At 43.1% G+C, this 20050-nt stretch overlaps 1 protein-coding gene across 3 annotated transcripts; it reads right to left on the bottom strand.

Annotated features, from left to right (window-relative positions):
- Positions 1-1452: 1452 nt before the first annotated feature.
- Positions 1453-20000, bottom strand: LOC311425357 (3 beta-hydroxysteroid dehydrogenase/Delta 5-->4-isomerase-like). Of its 3 annotated transcripts, none has more exons than XM_084501214.1 (4): positions 19519-20000; positions 11212-11434; positions 6266-6430; positions 1453-3328 (listed from the first exon to the last, which is right to left on the bottom strand). In XM_084501214.1, the coding sequence occupies exons 2-4, from the start codon at positions 11363-11365 to the stop codon at positions 2514-2516; spliced, it is 1134 nt and encodes a 377-aa protein (XP_084357340.1). In that variant the 5' UTR covers positions 11366-11434; positions 19519-20000; the 3' UTR covers positions 1453-2513. The 3 variants fall into 3 exon arrangements, with proteins under 3 accessions (XP_084357340.1, XP_084357339.1, XP_084357341.1); XM_084501213.1 differs by lacking the exon at positions 19519-20000 and adding an exon at positions 11692-11971; XM_084501215.1 differs by lacking the exon at positions 19519-20000 and adding an exon at positions 11597-11690.
- Between the last annotated feature and the right edge of the window lie 50 nt (positions 20001-20050).

The raw sequence follows: 20050 nt of genomic DNA, 5'->3' as shown, positions 1-20050 counted from the left end.
ACTTGGTGTCATCTGCAAACTTACTGAGGGTGCACTCAATGCCCTCGTCCAGATAATCGATGAAGATATTAAAGAGGACCGGCCCCAGCACCGAGCCCTGGGGGACGCCACTAGTGACTGGCCTCCAACTGGACTTGACTCCATTCACCACGACTCTCTGGGCCCGGCTATCCAGCCGGTTTCTAACCCAATGAAGCGTGTGCCAGTCCAAGCCAAGAGCAGTCAGTTTCTTGAGGAGAATGCTGTGGGAGACGGTGTCAAAAGCCTTGCTGAAGTCAAGGTAGACCACATCCACAGCCTTTCCCTCGTCCACCCAGCACATCACTTTGTCATAGAAGGAGATCAGGTTCGTCAAGCAGGACCTGCCTTTCATAAACCCATGCTGACTGGGCCTGATCGCCTGCTTGCCCTGCAAGTGCTGCGTGATGACTCTCAGGAGGATCTGCTCCATGAGCTTCCCTGGTACTGAGGTCAAACTGACAGGCCTGTAGTTTCCCGGGTCTGCCCTCCGGCCCTTCTTGTAAATGGGTGTCACGTTTGCTAGCCGCCAGTCAACTGGGACCTCCCCCGATAGCCAAGACTGCTGATAAATGATGGACAGTGGCTTGGCCAGCTCCTCTGCCAGTTCTCTCAGTACCCTTGGGTGGATCCCATCCGGCCCCATCGACTTGTGCACATCCAAGTGCCGTAGCAGGTCACCAACCAGTTCTTCATGGATAGTGAGGGCCACATCCTGCTCCCCATCCCCTTCCACCAGCTCAGGGTACTGAGTATCCAGAGAACAACCGGTATTGCCGCTAAAGACTGAGGCAAAGAAGGCATTGAGCACCTCCGCCTTTTCCTCATCTCTTGTAACTAAGTTTCCCCCCGCATCCAGTAAAGGATGGAGATTCTCCTTAGTCCTCCTCACACGCATCAATTTTCCTGGGGCAGATTCTATCCCTGAATTTACAACTCCAAATTTCATTTGAAATCCTTTATTATTTAAGGTATCTGCAAACCTCCTCACTCTCATGCGTCTTTTTCAGTATGGGACAGATTTGCATTCTTATTAATAATGGAGGAGCTCTGATGGAGATGTTGAGGGAAGTGATGGAATTCATTCAAATGACATCCACAGTACTAGTTTGCTGAGTACAAAACCTTCAATGGAAGCTCAAAAGACTTATTCCTCTGCCCCCAGAATATAACTGCAAGTTCTGGTTGCTGGTATTCTACCACTTTGGATATCCCATACTTAAACTAGGATGTTACTAAAGAAAATGGTAATATTTGCACTGGTACTATCTAATGTCTAGGACACTGAATAATTAAACTCAACACAGACTATAAACTGCCAGCATATCTGGAAATGAGAGTATGGTAAAGTGTTTCTGTTCACACAATTCTGAACAGAACATCCCATCTTTTAGAGTTGTTTTCAGCAAGTGAATTTTAGATTTAGGAAGAAAATGCTGGATCACACCAATTTATTCAGACAAAGTATTCATTCAGACAAGTTCTACATTTTTGGCCCTAAAATCAAGTTGTAAATTCTGCAGAAACTCATAGGGATATCAGAAAAGCACAAGGACAGCACATATGCATTTATCAGCTTATGCTAGCCTTTGCTCCCATCTGAAATCTGAAAATAGCATGATACTATTTTTCAGCACTGTTTGTTTTTCCTCAGTGTTCATGAATGTCTTGAATCTGCAGGGGAGTCCCTTCAGTATATTCAGTATCCTGCAATATTTTTCACCTTTCCATCTTGTTACAGTTATTGTTCTCACAGGCTGCCACCAAATTAAATAATAATAATAATAATAATAAATCATAAGTAGGAAAATGATAATGGATGAGGAACAGTCTTAACTTGGCTCCTCTCTCTCCACCCAACTGTCCTTGCTCAATACTATGGCACATACCATTGTGCTTTTGCCCTCACAGTGCCTGCTGCGCCTGACTCACCTATGCCTCACAGGTTGGACTGTCAAGTGAACAGCACAGAAAATTATACAACAGTCCTGAAAAATTGACCAAGATTTGTAACAGCTTCTGCGATCAAGTGGCTTGTACCTGCTGCATAATACTGGCAAGAGCTGAGTGAGTAGAATATAGCATAGTATTATTTATTTGTAAAGCTTAGTCATGGTTCTAGGACGAATTGTGCCCTTATTGGTTTAAAAAGGCCTTAAAGGTTGTGTGGAGTAAAAAGGAAGGCTGGTGTGTTCAAATCATTGCCTGTGTGGAGTTAGTAAAATAACAGCTTCGTGCTGACTAGGTGGATGGGGACCATACAATAACCTGATCAGCCTGTCCTCAACAAACAAATTAACTTTTCACATGTATTTATTCTGTTTTTGGAGATGAGTGTGCTATTGCACGTTTCTTTCTTTCTTTTTTTTTTTTTCTTTTTTCTTTTTTCTTTTTTTTTTTTTTTTCATTTGTAGTTATGTGCTGCTGCTGTTTACCCAGCTCTTCTTCAGCTCATGGCCCTACTTGTTCAGCCTGGTCTCATCTCCTCTTAAGATTTAGGCAGCCTTGATTTTCAAGTGCTCCCTCCTCTGTGGGACCACAGAGGCAATCCACTGACCAGTGCACCGCTTGGCCTCTTCCCATGTGTAACGGGGCATGTAGCCAAAATCCTTTTGTGCCTTTCTATAGGAGAAGGTGAATGGGGTGTTCAGGAGGGTGACCAGGTGACAGTTGGTGGAGGGGACGTACCTGACAAAGGGCCTGAGTAAGAAGCTCATGATCTCCAGCAGCAGTGAGAAGTAATACAACATTGTCAGAGGCATGGGGAGCCGGGGCTCAATTCCAAACCCCAGGTCCTTTGTAAGCTCATAATTTAGGTCTGCATAGCTCATATGAGGAGTGTCATCTGAGATGTAGTAGAATTGCCCCCTGATATTTTTGGCTTTCTGTGGGACCTGCAAAGCTTTGGCTGCCTGCACATGTGCCCAGGCAATGTTGCCCACATACACGGGGTTCACTAAAGCCTCCTTCCTGGAGAAGCGTAGGTAGACATTTTTGTTCAACAGACACTTATCCAGATGACCTTGAAGAAATGGGCATCCTTCTCCAAAAATGTACATGGATCTCAGGGCACAAGTCAGCAGCATGCCTCCATCCTTCAACATCTGGCCATCTGCTTTCAGCACAGAGTCCTCTGCCAGTCTCTTACTCTGGGCATAAATGGATTTTGACATACACTCATAAGCTGTATCTTCATCACCATTGAATACTGGGTCACCTCTGCAGTTTGGGCCTGTCACTTCTACGGTACTGGTGTATATGAAGTTCTGGACATTACAACGGGTACATGCCTCCAGCAGCATCTGAGTACCTTCAAAAGAGAAATGTGCAAGTTAGGTTGCATGTGGCTGGGTTGGCTGAAAAGGGCTCCGGCCTGGAACTCCTCAAGCAGGGGAAAAAATTTAATTAGTAAATTATATTAAATATAGTAATAGTTTAATTAGCTATTCCTGCCATTGATGCTGTTTGAAAAATATGGGAAAGTAATAAAGTACAGAGGAGCTGGATAAAATCAAAAAAGATAGCAAGTTTTAACAAAGCAAACATAAAATTATCTCAGTAGTTGATATCCATTTGGGATCAATTTCACCCTAACAAAATGTGCTATATTTTTAACAGCACATGGTTAAGTGTTAACTCATGAAATGAAGGTTGCATGGTAAAAAATGAAAAGGTTCTTACAGTAATGGGAACTTGAGCATCTTTGACTTAGCAGGTAATAAAGTAAATCTTCCATAGACCAGGTCTGTAAGTTCTATTTGCACAAAGTCCTTTTGGTTTCAGTCAGCATTGCAAGAACCAAGCTTGAATATAGACCTGAAGAACTGATTCATAGAGGGCACTTTTGTTTGGATTATATTTAATTATTATTTAATTCCCTTCCTCCTAAAAATTTAATATAAGTCTCTTCTCTTCCTAAAAAGATACTGTACCCTTGAGGCATTGTGTGAAATGTGAGCCAGAGAAAACACCTGCATCACAGCAAATTTAACTTACAATTCATTGAGGTTCTCACACTCCCACCTGAGGTCTGAATGTGGAGATGCCACATCCACATGTGCTTGCTTTGTCGCATCATCTTTGTGAGATCCCATTCAAAAGGCTTGAAGTATGGAGGTTCCCACTTGGAGAATGGGGTTGCCAAAAGAAGTGCAATCTCTTAGTTACTAGACCCATCCCCTATATGTGCTTGGGATTTGTCAGCTCCCATGGGGGAGGTTGGGTCTGCTCCCGTCCAGACTGCTCCCATCTGGGTAAGCTGAAAAGAGCTGGAAACTTTCCCTCCTTAGGTGTCCTATGTTTATAGGCCTGAATTAGAAGCAAGGCGGATTTTTTAATTAAAAAAAAAAAAAAAAAAAAAAGGAGTGGGAATTAACTAGAATTTGTTTGCTTATGTTCTGGTTTGTGAACACACACATCTGGTTCCTTGACACATTTTTATTATAAAAATTTTGTTTTCTAGGAGAAACAAAACTTTCATGCTGCATGCCCGTGAAGTACATAGCAGTGTCTTGGCTGGTTGGAAAGCTGAAAGAGCATCAGAGTAGAAATGGAGGAGAAAAGGGAAGAGGACTTTGATATTCAGCAACTGACCTTAGTGGCTATTTGATCTGCGAGCAGTACTGGTGTGTGCTTTCATTTTACCACTTGTTTTCAGCTAACCCTCACAGACAAAATTAATTTATCCACAGACACACTCTGTCAGGGGGAATCTGAATATTTTGTGCCTAAGTCTAAACCTGCTGAAAGGAATAACACTGCAAACAAATAAACCTTCTAGCTCTGATCCAGCTCTGTTCTGCTTTTGGGACATTTAATTTTTATTTTGTATTTTTTAAGGGGTATAGGCAACACATTCTGCTGTGAAAAACAGATTGTAACAGGAGGGTGGTCATAAAGAGAAAGCTTTATAAATCTCCTCTCTGAACTACAGCCCCTGTGTATTTATTTTTCATACCAAAAAATTGACATGTTTACAGGAACTTGCCTTTTTGCTCTTCCCTCCTGGCAAGGACCCGAAAAACTGCCTTCTGGGCCCTAATTTATGGCCGCTTTCAATCTGTGGCTTTGAGTGACTAGAAATGAAAGTCTCTGAAAGCTAAATAGGCAAGTGATAGGCCAGGCTGAAATGACAAATATGACATCTCACTGTTTTTAAGATGTGTGTAAGAGACAACTCATCTACAAAGAACACTCTCTTCCTCTGAGCACTGGAGTGTAGCCAATATTTGTAAAAGTGTTGCTATACAAATATGTTCCATATTTTTCTGTGAAGAAGGCCTTTGTCTGTGGTAGAGAAGAACAAAGGGCCAGAAAAACTATCAATGTAAATAAGAACATCTTCCCCAAATCCTCACCCAGGAGCTGGAGCAACACGTCCTGAGAGGTCAGCATGCATGGAGGGTAAGCAGAACCTGTTTACTGAAAGGCATAGAGAGGGATCACAGGAAGGGGGATGCACTTGTTCTTTTGGAAATATATTGAAATTTCCTGACAGCTGATACCACATGGGCCATTTCTGAGCCCAAACCTTCCCCCTTAATCTGACCTTTCTTTACAAGGAACAGGAAGCCCTTAGTAGAAAAGAAGATTCCATTGCTGAAGTCACTAAAAACCCTCCCTCCCACGGCCTTGAGATTGCCAGGGAAATCTTAGTAATGAGCTCAAAGTGGGAAAGTACCTGTTCTCTGAACTGCACTCATACACACAGAGACAACAGCAAATGAAGGCAAAGGAAAAGAAGAAGAAGGAAAAGAATAGGAAGCAGAGAGACACACAGTCTGGGGCATTGGCAATCAAAGTTTCCTGCAGTTGCAGTGAAAGCCTGTAGTATTTGTAAAAACTGGAAAATGTATGCAGGCAATTGTGTTACAGATTTTTTTTAGATGCATATTGGGATTTCAGAGATGAATTGCTTCCAAAAATGTCCACTGAGCATGGAATTATGACTTTCCCCTCTAAAGGCAAAGACTGTGTAGATCTCAGGATCGGTGTATGTGAGTGCTAAACAAGAGTGAACAGCCCTGCAGTGCCCTGCAGAGCGTGACTGATGCACACTGGCTGTAGAGGTGGCCAGAGCTGCATAGGGCTATGCATGGCTTTCACTCACATGTGTAGCTGTGCAAACTGCACAACAACCCAGTGAATCTGGCTCAAAACCAAATCACTTCAGGTGTTCCCTTTCCTGAGCAGATGATGATCAGCACTTAATAGAAAGAGGTTTGAGAAAGGTGCTTTGCCTGCTTACCTGTTACATTGACTTCCCAGAGCAGCTGCGTCTCTACAAGGCCCAAGAAGTCAATGATGGAAGCTGTGTGGATGACAAGGGAGACCCCCTGACAGGCACGGTACAGGAATGTCACATCTCGGATGTCCCCCTCCAGGATTTTCACCTCTGTCTTGCCCTGGAATCCTGCAAGGGAAGCAGACAGCAAAGCAAAAGACCTGCTGGGCACCGTAAATTGAGCTCTGACAGGAGTGGTGAAGGACTGCGTAGATGCTGAAGCTGTTCCTGGGTGCTGCTGACTGCCCAGGAACAGAAGCAATATTTTAAGGCTGGCAAAACAGAAGGCGTTTTCCAGTGGCTGTATTGCCAAGTGCTAACTACAGTGCTGTACAGGTCTATGTTGTTTACCTACCATATGTTTGCAGCCAATATTTGACATGTTTTTTGCTTGTTTGTTTTTTAAATGAAATTTCCCCACTTCTGTCAAGGGCCTGAAGCTTCCTTCAGGTATGACATCAATCTGTTTTAAATTTCAGAGGGAGAAGCTTTAGCTATGTATGTTCTGGTGATTGGCTATTAATAAAAGTGTTAATCCAAGTACCAAACAGCCAGGCACTTCATGCTCACATCTTCAGGTGATGAATGTGTACACAGAGCTGTGTTCACACCTAATTCCTGCTCCTTGACTTTGCTCATATTGCAACTCTTCTAATACATTACTTGCAGTTCTGGAACCACTCCTTTTTCACCTACCTAGGTCACAATTTACCATGCCTCTTATAACTCTAGTGCTGGCTCCATTTCAGCTTGTGGACGGTGGGACCATTTTTAGCAACCATATCCTTCTGGTCCAAATCTGAACTCTCAAGGCTACACTCCTCAGCCCTGGCTTGCTTTAATCCCTGATCTTCCTGGTCAAGCTCCCTTGCTCCTCAGCAGCTAATGTATGTGACAGTTCTCGATCTTGGAGCCACCCTTCTCCTAAATTTTGCTGCGCAGCATCCTAATACAGTCCAGAACTATGCTTCGAGTCAGCACAGTCTGATGGCATGGAGAAACTTGCAGCCCGGCGACATGCTGCCCTCCTGCGAAATCTGGTGGCCTGGCTGCAGCTGTGTCGTGGGAGAAGACTTTCTCAGCATGATGTACATCTTCTAAGGACTCAGTGTCACTACAGCAACACTTATCCTCTCCTGAGCCTCTGCTGTGCGTGCGCTAGAGGGCTCCCCAGGCACAGCTACTGGCAGGGGGCTCCGAGGCACAGGCCGATGCTGTGCCCTCGTCCAGAGGAATTCAATGGCCCGTTTAGATAAGGGGAGAATTTGATAAAATTTGTACAGCTTTTAGCCTGAGCCGTGACCGAAATCTTGTCTACCCTATTTTTTTTTTTTGTCGCTGCCTCCAAAGCAGGCAGGATTTCATCCCATATCTTTAATGGAAAAACACTAACAGATACAGCTGCTAAGAAATAGAAATGCATACATGTAGGAATTATCTTTTAATCTTTTTACCTGGTTTTCTCTCCTCATTTGTGGAACCAGACAGAATTTCATCCTGAATTAATTTAACAATTATTCTCATGCAACAAGTTTGAGGTTGTTTTGTTTTGTTTTGTTTTGTTTTGTTTTGTTTTTCCCTCTTTACAGCTTCTTGATCTGAAATATGAACCAAGAAAGTAAATGCTCAACATTTACAGAACTCATACTAAAACTAGAGTTGCTGCCCTCCAGCACTACTACTGCTGCGTGCTGTCTGGTGCTCTTTTATTTTAAAGAATGCATTAATTTCCTAAGGCTGTGTTTTCAGGTGGTTTATAGTGATCTCCACTGTAAATTGATTGAAAGATATGTTTTTCACAATGTAAATTCTGACATACATTCACTTCAGAGTGGTAACTGTACCTAGGCTGAAGCTAGGCAAATTGAGGTTTTTACACATGAAAACCAAAGCTTTCAGGAAAAATATAAAAGAAACTGCCTTTTATAAAGCTGAGCACAGAGACAGCTGGTAGCGGTCATTGGAAAGCCACTGTCCAGCTGCTTTGTGCCTTGCTTGGGCTTGCAATTTAAGTTGTGTGTGTGATATGAGACAGGAAAGCTGCTCCTGACTCCTACTTTGGTCAGAAGAAGTTGCCCTTGAAAATAGAACATGGACCTTGTTCACTGCCTTACCAACATAAGCTTTCTCTGAGGAATCAGCAGACTGCTCTTGGCGTGCTCTGGGAAGAGGAAAACGACAGGTGAGCTTGAAAGTAGAGAGAGGGAAAAAATGAATGATAGAGATAGTGGTTTCAGTCTGAGACGGACAGCAGGGAGAAACTTGATTTCTGTCTTCATAGACCATTGCCCAGGCATCAAAACCTGCGTGTGCATCAGGTAGAAGAGGGAGGAAGGGAATAAATTCAACCCAGCTCTCCATTTTTGCATTCTGTAGTTATGAGAAAGCACATAGCCACTAAGAAAGCTTCTTGTACTTCACCAATAGTTTTTCTGGCTTCTGAGCTGCTGCGAGCAATGCTCCCTGCTTGCTACGGGGTACTTTTTGCATGGAAATGGGATGCTTAGTAAAATACAATGTCCTGTCTGACTCGGCAATGCAGTCAGACTATTTGCCCTAAATTGTCTTTCTTTATTCAAAGTCTTCTTTAAAGTTCAAGCAACCAGTAACGTCTGTGGGATTTCAGGAGCTTGAAGTACTTGGTGCTCTTTTATGGAGCTCCTAAGGGCTGCAGGGTGGATGGTGGGTAGAGGCGCTCATGAGAGCTCTCCACTTTCCTGATTAAGTGGATGCTTCATAAAAATGATCTAATTCTTTCATTCATGGGATAAAATTAGAAATTGCATTGTATTTTCATTTGTAAAGGCAATTTTTTCATTTTTAATTTCAATTTAATTACAATTATTTTTTTTTTCATTTGTAAAGGCAATTGCATTTTCAATGCAATTTATTAGTGTCTTTATTCTGTGGGGGCTGAGATGTTTATTCTGTCCCAATTTCAGCTACTGGAATGTTCAACTTGCACGTGCTCCTGTCTTACTAGCTACAACCCTGTCTCTGCAAAGATACTGCAAGCAAAATGTGCTCAAGAGTTCAGTGAGAAAGAAAATGACTCAGCCCTGCTCCTGGCTATACAAGAAATCCAAACAACATGTGCCAGTAAGCCAAAGTCCCTGCAGGAAAAATAATGGAGAGAATACTAACGGGGAGAAATAATGGTGGAGAAGACTTCAGCCCCACAGGTTTTGCATTCCAAATAGAAAGTGCTGTGCTATGGAAGGACTTGAGAGGGAATGGCAGGAAACTATTTCAGGTAGTCCTGAGCACAAGCACATGAAGAGGTATAGCTATAGAGGCTGATACAGACAGAAGGACCACCAGTTCAAATGTAAGGGCCTAAGGCAGTCCAAACACACCTGAACTGCTTGCCTGCTCTTCCTACTACCTGTCTGTGTGGGAAAAGAAAAAATAAAAAATGTTCTGATATCTGTTTTTTCCCTTCCTCCTGTGCTGGTCAGATAGGCAGCAGGAATAAAGTAAAAGTAGGAGAGGGTGGTATCTGGGCAATGTTCAGGAAAGAAAGGTGGGAGGAAAAGGAAAGAAGGCACAGAGCTTTCTTTTTAACAAAAAAAAAAAAAAAAAAAAAAAAAAAGGATCAGCAAAAACTCCGCAGCAGCCCAGCCAAGACTGCGCTCACACACACAGTTGTTTTTGCTCTGCAGGAAGCTCCACAGTCCCCACAAAGTTTTCATGGCACAGAGCAGATGTTTCTGTGCTGCCCTGCTGCATCAGTGCTAAACCACACACACTACTGGTGCTGCAGAAGCTTGTGCATACTGCAATTGCAGGCTATGGGACCTCCCTGGAAATCAGAGCAGAAAGGACTGCTGCGAGGCTCAAGAGCATCAAGCAAATCCATAGTGAAATGGTGAATGAGATTTAATAAGGAGGAAGTCAAGATTATATAAAACCTTCCTAAAGGCTTGTGCAATTTGCACCAAGTTTATGCTGCACTGTTACTGTTCTTCACTGACACTTCAGCACTTTATAGAAAGATTGTGGCTCTTTAACAAATTGTGTGCAGGTATTCTGTACAGATTCCCACATAGATAATGTCAGTATGGAGGAAGAATGGTTTTGAGGTTAAGCTGTGATGGAGGAAAGCATGTTGATTAAGTGTCTGTATGGTAGGGACTCATGAGTATGACCAAATTTAGGTACCCATGTGATATTTTAATAGAAGTGCTCAGGATGCCAGGAAATGGGACATTTAAAGCACAATACTCTGAGCTGATTTCTCCACCACATACTGCTTCTGGCTGTGGGTGCATCATTCATTTATGCTGTCTCCAGTCCATTCAAGAAAACAAACCCTGACTTGTCTTCTGCAAATGAGTCCTGGCCCTTCTGTGCATACCACAAAAGAGTTCTGCTATCCAGGCAACTACAGTATTCATAATGGCAACCAAATTTTAAGCTATTACCTCACAAATCTCATCCCATGCAGGCCTGTGTTAATCTAACTGATCACAGGTTGGAGAAAACCATCAGCACTGGCACCCACAATTTTGCCACTTGCACATCAGAGCCCAGGGCAGCATGATCTGGGTTATACTGTCCCCCAGATACAGCACTAGCTTCATTTTCCTTCTCCCCAGGAGAAGGGTGAGATTTTTTTGCATTCATGTGGGTTTTGATGCAATTAGAAGCCAGGCTTAAGGCAGCTGTTTGCTGCTCTACAAGTATACTGGTCTTTCTTCTGACCTTGTGAAGGCTCAGGCTCTGGCAAAGAAAAGTCTTGCTGTTAAGTTTTATGCCTGATTTCTGTGCTGGATAAAGCAAGAACTCCCTGAAATAAAGCCTGTGTCTAGAAAAACAGGTTAGGGTGGGAGGTAAGGGTGCCCAAGCTATACACCTGAGACAAAAGCACACATACCCACAAAGCATCATCCTCACAAGATGGTACTCACTTCCAAAGCTCCTGAGTGCTTCACTACTAAAGGCTTTGTCCAGCAGCCGAATCTCAGCCAGTGCCTCCTCTTCTTCCAGCAGTAACTGGACAATCCTCCTGCCAAGAAATCCTCCTGCTCCGGTCACCAGACAGCTTACCCCAGCCAGTGACATTGCTCTGGGTTGCTTGTCAATGCCAAAATGGCTCTCTCTTGAAGTTTAACTGGCAGTTTCTCCTCCTGCCTGAGAAAACAGACACAGGACATCAGCCTCCAGAGTCTTTACAGATCCCAAAGTGTTACCAGAAAGACAGAATATTGAAAAGCAAACTGACCCCTACATTGAACAATAATTTTAAAAGCATTTCTAACTTCTGCTATCTATTCTTATACAGAAATAGCTTACACATTTTTCCATGCACAGAGAAAAAATATTTACTATTTAAAACTGAAGAAGTTAATTCTGAAAATGCTCAATATCAACTTCAATGCTAAACAAACCTCACTGACGTCTGTTTCAATCCTTGGTTCCACCTCTAGCATTCAGAAGACTGTGGAGGAGATTTTCTTGCATTTATATACTATACTGCACCACCTTGGACATTTTGCTTCCCCTCCCTCTCACATCTCCTTTGCTACAAATGAATGTGATGCTTCCACCCCTCCCCTCTCAGAGGAACGTCCTTGATGCAGCAAGGTCTGAATGTCTCGTTAAATTTGGCCCTTAAGTCCTAGGAGGGTAAATCCTCACTCTCATAACTCTCTGTAGCTGTGCTTGCTTGAGTAACACAATGTTAATACGAAGGGAGAGAACATTAACATTAAATGTAAATAGCAGGAGTAGCTGTTTACACTGTTGGTGATGCCAACTCTTCTCTAGTTTTTTGGATGCTGTGCTCCCCCATTATAGCAGGGATTTCTAACTCTGTTTGAGAAAAGGGATTTTGTATTTGTTCAGGATACTTGAGGCTTTTGAAGTGATTAAATGTTCTGAAGTATAGAGTGGTTAAATAAAGCTGCTGGAAAGAAAGATTCACCTCTGAAATGCCTGGTGTTAGAGTATCTCATCAAAATAAGGCTGTGGCTTGCTTTAGAGTGAACTGTGTCATTATTTTTTACATTTCCAACATAAAACACCTGGCTATTTCTCACTAGAGGTTCACTACAGTCCTAGCAAAACTCTTTCCTAGTGTGGGACCAGGGTAATTTCTCACTAGAGGTTCACTACAGTCCTAGCAAAACTCTTTCCTAGTGTGGGACCAGGGTAAGGCTTAGGTATAAGTTTGAAGTGCATAATATTTACATTGCCTTCCCAGGTCTTTATATCCTAGCAGAATGCCCTGACTTGAGCTGTATTTTTCTCTCTCTCAAACATAGATAGGAAGACTGAAGCAAGATGTTGAACAGATAGCCACCTTAAAAGCTGCTATGGGAAATGACAAAGCAGCCCAAAAACACAAGTAATCACTGAGATCACTGGAAAGAAGATCACTGATTTCAGGCATAGCTGTAGTGGATCTCTAAAAATGCTGCGCTGTATTTTTGCATTAAATTCCCAAAATTCCCTGCTTTATTCTGTGGTCATGATTTTGGTTCAATCACTAAAGAGAGCCCTGGAGAAAAGCTATAGGAACATCATCCCCCATCATTATGTTTTTAGAGCAAAACTGCACCTTCAAATAACCGCAAGAAAGTAAAACCATCTTTGTTCGAGGCGAAGAGAACTTCTGGCTGACACAGATGATAAAATACTGGCAACTGTTTCAATGACACTGTCCTTGAAAATCCTTCTCTGACCCCCACAAAACTTAAAAAAAATGTTATTTGTGCTTCTTTCCTTGGCTCCTCTCAGACTGGACCTTGACTCTGTATGTTCATATCAGAAGCTGGTGCAAATTAATTTTGTGCAGTATGTGCATTTTGCAAGGAAAAATAAGTCTGCTGCTGCAGAAATGGTCTTCTCAGAAATGGTACTTCCTTTTTACCTTTAGAAAGGAAATAAAATGCCTGAAAGAGGCATTATAAAAAGACACAATGCAATAGAGCCTCTTAGAATATGAAACATTTTCTTACACCATGCTTATCTATTAGCATGCCTGAGCTTAGCTGGAGCAGCACTTGATATAACATGAATGTTGTGTAGAGGACTGTAGGGACAGTTTGAGTGAATTTCACATATCACTACACAGCAGCCCTCATTTGAACTGCCTTTTGTGGATGTCAGAGATCAGACTGTGGCACTTTGCTCAGTTTAAGACCCACTGGTGCTTGCTGGTGCTTTCCTGTGATTTTGCCTAGAGTGAACTTCCTCACCTTCAGTTTCTCTTTTGGCGCTGCTCTGTGGTATTGCAAGGTAGCACGACAGCTGCTCTGTGCTGCCAAACAGAGTGGCTCTGGTACTGCCTGAAGCACATGCAGGCAGATGCTGGAAAGGACTGTACGCCCCAGAGAGTGCTTACAGTGCAGCTTCAGTGAGCAGTGAGGCCAGAGCACGCCAGACCCCTAACCACTAGGAACAACTTGAAAGAATTCAAGGCTATAGCATCGGCTAGGGATTTGCAGACTAAAACAAAATTTAACATCATCTAAAAAGTTTGCCAACACTGCACTCTGTGTCAGGGTGCAGTCATTTTTAACTATGTTGTCTTCCTCCTCCTTGGCTTTATCATAAAACAAGTCCTTCACAATCTGATATTTTCCTGATGTATACAGAGGTGGACAGGAATGGGTTGCATTTCTAAGAGCTGCATTTCAGAAAAACATTGCTTGCAAATTTTGGCTTGTATTGGAGAATTGCCATTCATGAACTAAGCAGATAGCGTAATACCTGTGCAACCCACTGTGTCCCATTGCACCCATGTTACTAATCTGATGGACCAAGAACAGGGTTGGTGCTCCAGCTTTCTTGGTGCCTACTGTGACAGAAATACTTTCGGGCAATGGCTGGCTGGTATTAGGAGAACACATTTTCTTACACTTGCCACAAGGAGAAAAAGGGATCATGAGGTAGGGAGGGGGTGAAAAGAGGTGCTGAGCAGAGTGGAGATGAGAAGACAGAAAGAGAGAAATAGTGAAAGAAAAATTCCCAGCAGCACTTAGAACAAACTGAAACATGGCACTAGAATGAATAAATAAAATAACCTTTGCAGAACACGTAAGTTTTAGGTAGGATAAAAGTAGTATGTTTTTACAGAAGTGATGTATTACTGCTCAATCAGGCAAAAGAAACCATCTAGGAGTAGGAAGAGAAGGACAGATACCTTTGTCCAGGAAAAAAAAAAAAAAAAAGTCTGCTTTAGGTCGCTAGATTGTGCCTGGTTGTCCAGGCTGATGAGAACTGAAGCAGAGAAAAGCAGACATGCGTATTAGTTTAACTGGACCTTTTGCTGTCTAAACATAGAGTAATTGTGACCAAAAAAAAAAAAAAAAAAAAAAAACACATGACAAATAACCCATATGTTTCTCATATTAAGAATGAACATGTTTCTTAACATCATGTGCCTGTAAGCTTAAAATGTCTACATGCTGGCAGCTCTGGAAAAGTGGGTGTACTTTGAGTCACAGATCTACCAAGGATAGGTTCTCCCCGTCAGGATGGGAGGCACTGTTCCCTGGAAACATTTTCCTTTGTCTTCTGATTACACGTTGACAAGGGGCAACGAGACTTAAATTATTAACTTTTGAATCAGTATGCTGAATGACTAAACACAGTTTCTCATAGTGAGGAATAGTTTTATGACACTTCAACAAAGGTATGATGATCACTACCTTAAGAGGCCTCAATGTTTTTGTGTATTCAAGTCCAACAAAGAAAATCTCTCCTATTGCAGTAGTATCAATTTCTTTTGGTAGAAGGGAGAAAATGACTGTAAACTTTCCTTACATGATCTTCATGATGAGAAAGACTTACTTTAATATTCCTTGCTCGTGTGCTTAGACAATTGTGCTGAGCAATTAACTAGAAACAAACATTTAGTCTTTTTCCCTTTACTTTTTGGTAGAACTGTGTTTCCTCAACTGAAATTGATGAGTGAATTACATATCTAAAGGCCGTAGAAATTTGCAACATATGCCAAAGGAAAATGTTTAATTTGGATCCATTTTGTAGATAAACTACCCTTGTAAATAGCCTGACTCCACGTCCCTGCTACATCCTCCAGGGATGTTGGAAGGCAGCAGGGTTTGATTAGTTCTTAACCCACATGTTTACAGTCTCTTTGGACACAGCTTTTGGGGAAGATTTGACCTTGCTTAAATTTGCATGAGAGATATTCACAACAATCAAACACAGAAAGCAGCAGGACAGAGTGTAGAAAGGGGGCGTGTGGCTTTGGTATACACAGGCAAAAGCTTAATCTAGATCATAGAAAACTTCCAAAGTCTTGGAAAACTTGTAGAATGGGCTTGTACAATAGCCTCTCAGCCTGGTGGAACCCTGTGAGCTCTTCTTTTAAGCTCACTCAACAAATATTTTTATTTTCCTCAGAAAATGTTTTCTGGGGCCTCTTTCATAGATATTTAAGTGTTTCCTCAGCATCTCCATGGTAGTAAGGCAGTGTACAGATCTGATATATTGTTCTTACCGTTTTTGGGCTGATGTTCCCCAACAACTTTGAAAGGAGCCTCTGGAGGTTTCTTCTCACAATGATGTCAGTTTAGATGAGGTTGCTCAGGGTTTTGGACAGTCAAGCTCTGAATGCCTCGAAGGATGCAGGTTTCGCTAAACCTCTGGGGTCCCACTGCAGTGTGTGACCAGCCTTATGAAGAATTTTTCTCCACTAATTTCTAACTGGAATTTCCCTCATTGCAGCTCATGCCCACTGTCTTTCATTTTTTTCCTATGCGCATGTGAGAAGTCAGGCTGCACCTTCTGTGTTCCCTCCAACTGGGTAGCAAAAGGCAGTGGCAAGAGCCCCTCTACCACCTTTATTTAGCCCTCTCGGGACTGAACAAACACCGTTCATGTAGTCCCTTCTTGTACAGCCTTGAAGTTCATCATAGGGTGTGATGTGCTATTATTCTTGAGTCTTATCTGCCTAGCTATAAGTCTGCCTACAAGGTTTGTTATTACTGGAACAGAGAGAAAGGCCTCCATGTGAAGGCCTCTGGGAGATCACTGCAGACACTTTTATCTCTGTGAGAAATTCAGGTCTAAACAGGGTGAACTAACAGGGCTAGCTTCTCTTTTCTGCCTTCTTACGGCCACCTTAGGGCTTATGCAGAAGGTTACTTGGTAGTGTGGTTCCTCTCACCCACGCCAGGGAAGGGGGCAAAATGACAGCTGCCAATTGCAAAGCTCATTGCCGTGAGTTGTATGTGCCCAGATCTTAATGGTACCATATTTTGCCTTATTTTGTCTGCTCTGTGTCACACCAGATACATACTGGTGCCCACAGCTCTATGGGAGAGTGCAGTTAGCACTCCCAGAGCCCTCTCCTTTGGTACTTGATCACTGTGGCATGACACTGGCACAAGCTTGACTGGGAAAATATTTATTGCTCTTATTGCTGCATTTGTGCATTAAGGAAATGGCACTCATTGCTGACAGTCCTGCTTAGTTCTCAAATCCCCCTGGCCCTGGAGGAGAGGGGGTAGCAGGGGACAGTGCACACACAGCCCTGAAATCTGCTTGGTATCTTAAAGAAGACAACCACACAAAGATGGAGCAGCAGGTTGGTAGAAGGTCCAGCATTCCATCACTGCTCTGCATTTTTATACCCTGGTTGTACAATTCAGAAAAACCTGGAGAAAATCTAGCAGAAAACAAGTAGAAATGCTGAGTCCTCTGAGTCCCAGTCCTAGCCATCTGACCAGAACTCTGCTCACTCTTTCTGACTTGTCTTTAGACTGTAACAATATTAATTTTAAAATGTATGGACTGTACTTTATTTTGCTTTTATCAAGCAAAATATTTGCAGATTCTGTTGGTATAAAATCTGCTGTAGACTACACATGAGAACAGGGAGAAAATCCGATCTAGTTTATTTCTATTGATGAGTGAAGTATTTAAAAGACTCAAGATGCCAGAACTAAAGAGTGGTACAATCTTGGTTTTACTTCCTGTGCATCATGAGGGTCTTTAAATGCAGGATCTCCTTTTATTTCACCATCAGCCCTCAATCCCTGCACAGGAAGAAGAACGGCAGGGAGCAGGCAGAACAATCAATGTGTATGGGCATCACAGAATATCCTGAGTTGGAAGGGACCCACAAGGACCATCAATTCCAATTCCTGGGTCCCCAAAGGACCACCCAAAATATCAGACTATGCGTCTGAAGGCATTGTCCATATGTTTCTTGAACTCCAGCAGTCTTGGTGCCATGACCACTTCCCTGGGGAGCCTGTCCCAGTGCCCAACCAGCCTCTCAGTGAAGAACCTTTTCCTGATAACCAACCAGAACTGCTCGTCACAGCTTCAAGACATTTCCTAGGGTCCTATTGCTGGTCACCAAAGAGAAGAGATCAGCACATGCCCCTGTGGTCCCCCTCGTAAAGAAGCTGTAGGCTGCCTTGAGGCCTCCCCTCAGTCTTCACTTCTCCCGGCTGAACCTCCAAGTGACTTCAGCTGCTCCTCATACATCTTGCCCTCCAGACCCTTCATCTTTGTAGCCCTAATTTGTATACTCTCTAACAGTTTTATGTCTTTCTTATACTGTGGCACCCAAAACTGCACACAGTACTTGCGGTGAGGCTGCACCAGTGCAGAATAGAGCAGGACAATCCCTTCCCTTGACTGGCCAGCAGTGCTTGATGCATCCCAGAATATGTTTGGCCCTCCTGGCTGCCAGAGCACACTGCGGGGTCATGTTCAGCTTGGTGTCAACCAAAACCCCCAGATCCCTTTCTGGGGGGCTGACCTCCAGCATCTTGTCCCCCAGTCTGTACATATAGGGTTGTCCCTTCCCAGGTGCAGGACCTGGCCTTGCTCTTGTTAAATTTCATGTTGTTAGTGATTGCCCAACCCTCTAATTTGTCTTTCTGCAAGGCCACACCACCCTCGATGGAGTCATCAGCTCCACCCAATTTGCCATCATCCATGAACTTGCAAGTCCTATATCCAAATCATTTATGAAAACATTGAAGAAGACTGGTCCTAAAATGGATTCATTCCTAATCCATAAAATTGATTCATTCCTAAAATGGATCACATGAAGTGCTTCAATTTATGCCAAAGAGCAGGGCAACAGGTTTTTTTTGAGTCCTGCAGGGAGAGGAACCAGCTGAATGGTGGAGCCTTGGACAACAGCTCCAGGGTTCAGGTATCCCCACACCAGCTGAATCCTGCTTTGAATGACTCAGTCCTTCCTGCTCTTGCATATCCAGGGGATTAGGAGAGGGGAGAAAGAATAAAATAGCTGCACGTGTACAAGAAATGGAGTCTTGTGTGCATAGGAAGACTGGAAGGTGCACTAAGCAGAAGAGGTGCCCAGCAAGATGGCAGTTCTCTTTTGCTGCCCAGCATACCTCAGCCATTTTGTGCAGCCCTAAAGTAGCATATAAGCAGTAGCTGTCTGAACTTAAAAATTACTTTAAAGAAAGCAAGAAGCCATATCTCTTTCCAGGTATTTTTAACATTACATTGCATGTTTAAAGGAGAGACACATTATATGTTTTCATTTGTAGTTTACCTAGACTTTTTAAAAAGACTTGATTAAGCCTGAGTAGTTAAATCAGTTAAACTCTTTACTGAGATTCAGCTTATTTCCAGTTGCACTGGCCCAATTCCCCATTGATTTACATAACACATTTATAACAAAGACCAAATGTCCACACAGGAATTTCAGCCATTGTAGATGAATTCTGTTTATGGCTTTACTTGGAGAGCATTACACAAAGATTAAAATCCAAGCGTTGTTAAGCTCCTCCTAGGCAGAAGAATTTAGAGTAAACACATCTTTAGTGGATTACGTTGTAGCTGCAGCATTTGGATAAGCAAAAAATGGTGAAAAGCACCTTTTTGGTACTCCAGAGGCTAAAGCTGATCACAAAAAAAGCACAAAAATAGGTTCCAATGCTATTTCTAAAAAGGAAGCATGCAACCCCCTCCACAAGTGCCTGGTAGGAATGTATGTATAAGGCTTCAAACATAGCCTGGCAGCACAGAGCCAGACAATGCTGAAGTGGTGCCAGCGCAGGGTACTCCCCACCACCTGTGGCTGTGGTGCTTACGAAGCAGAATGCTCTGCTTACCCAAGGCTAGCTGCCCCCTGCCAGATGGGAGGAGGGTACTTCTGCTCACGCTGCAGCCTATGGCACAGACAAGCCCCAGTGGACATTAACCAACAACATCATCTGACTTCTGCCCTGTCTGCCCCTTCTCTGCCTCACCTCTGCTCTCCAGTGGCTCCCCCAGCTCTGGGCAGCAGCTTTCTTCCTCACTCCCTTCTCCAGGCTGGAGCACAGAAAGTGGCTCTGGTGCTCCCATGAACCTTCCCAGACTGGAATGGGAAGAGAGCATGGAGAGAGCAGAGCAGGTGGCTGTCTTCTGGCAGGCTGGAAAACCAGGAACACAACCATCCTGAGTCAATGTTTTCTCCTTAGCGCTGCCAAACCGCCACAAAAAAAACACTCTCCCCAAGCAATCTTTCCTGTCTGTGTTGCATAAAGATATCAGCAGGAGGTAGCAGCCTATTTGGGGAGGCTGGAGAGGGAGGCTGTGGCTGCTTTTCATATATCTGCAAAGGTCCGTGACACTGGAAGGCTCATGTTAGCTAGGGATATATAAAAATAATAGCCTAGATGAGGATTGAAATATTTCTGAAGAAAAATAATGGAGAAGGGGGGCTGGTAGAGACAACAATATGGTAAAAGGAGATGGAGTAAGGAAGAGAGAGGAGAAAAACTTGATGTCACTTAAAGA

This window comes from Aythya ferina, assembly GCF_964211825.1.
Source record: "Aythya ferina genome assembly, chromosome: 1".
Lineage (NCBI taxonomy): Eukaryota > Metazoa > Chordata > Aves > Anseriformes > Anatidae > Aythya > Aythya ferina.
This window is presented reverse-complemented; position numbering and strand designations above follow the sequence as displayed.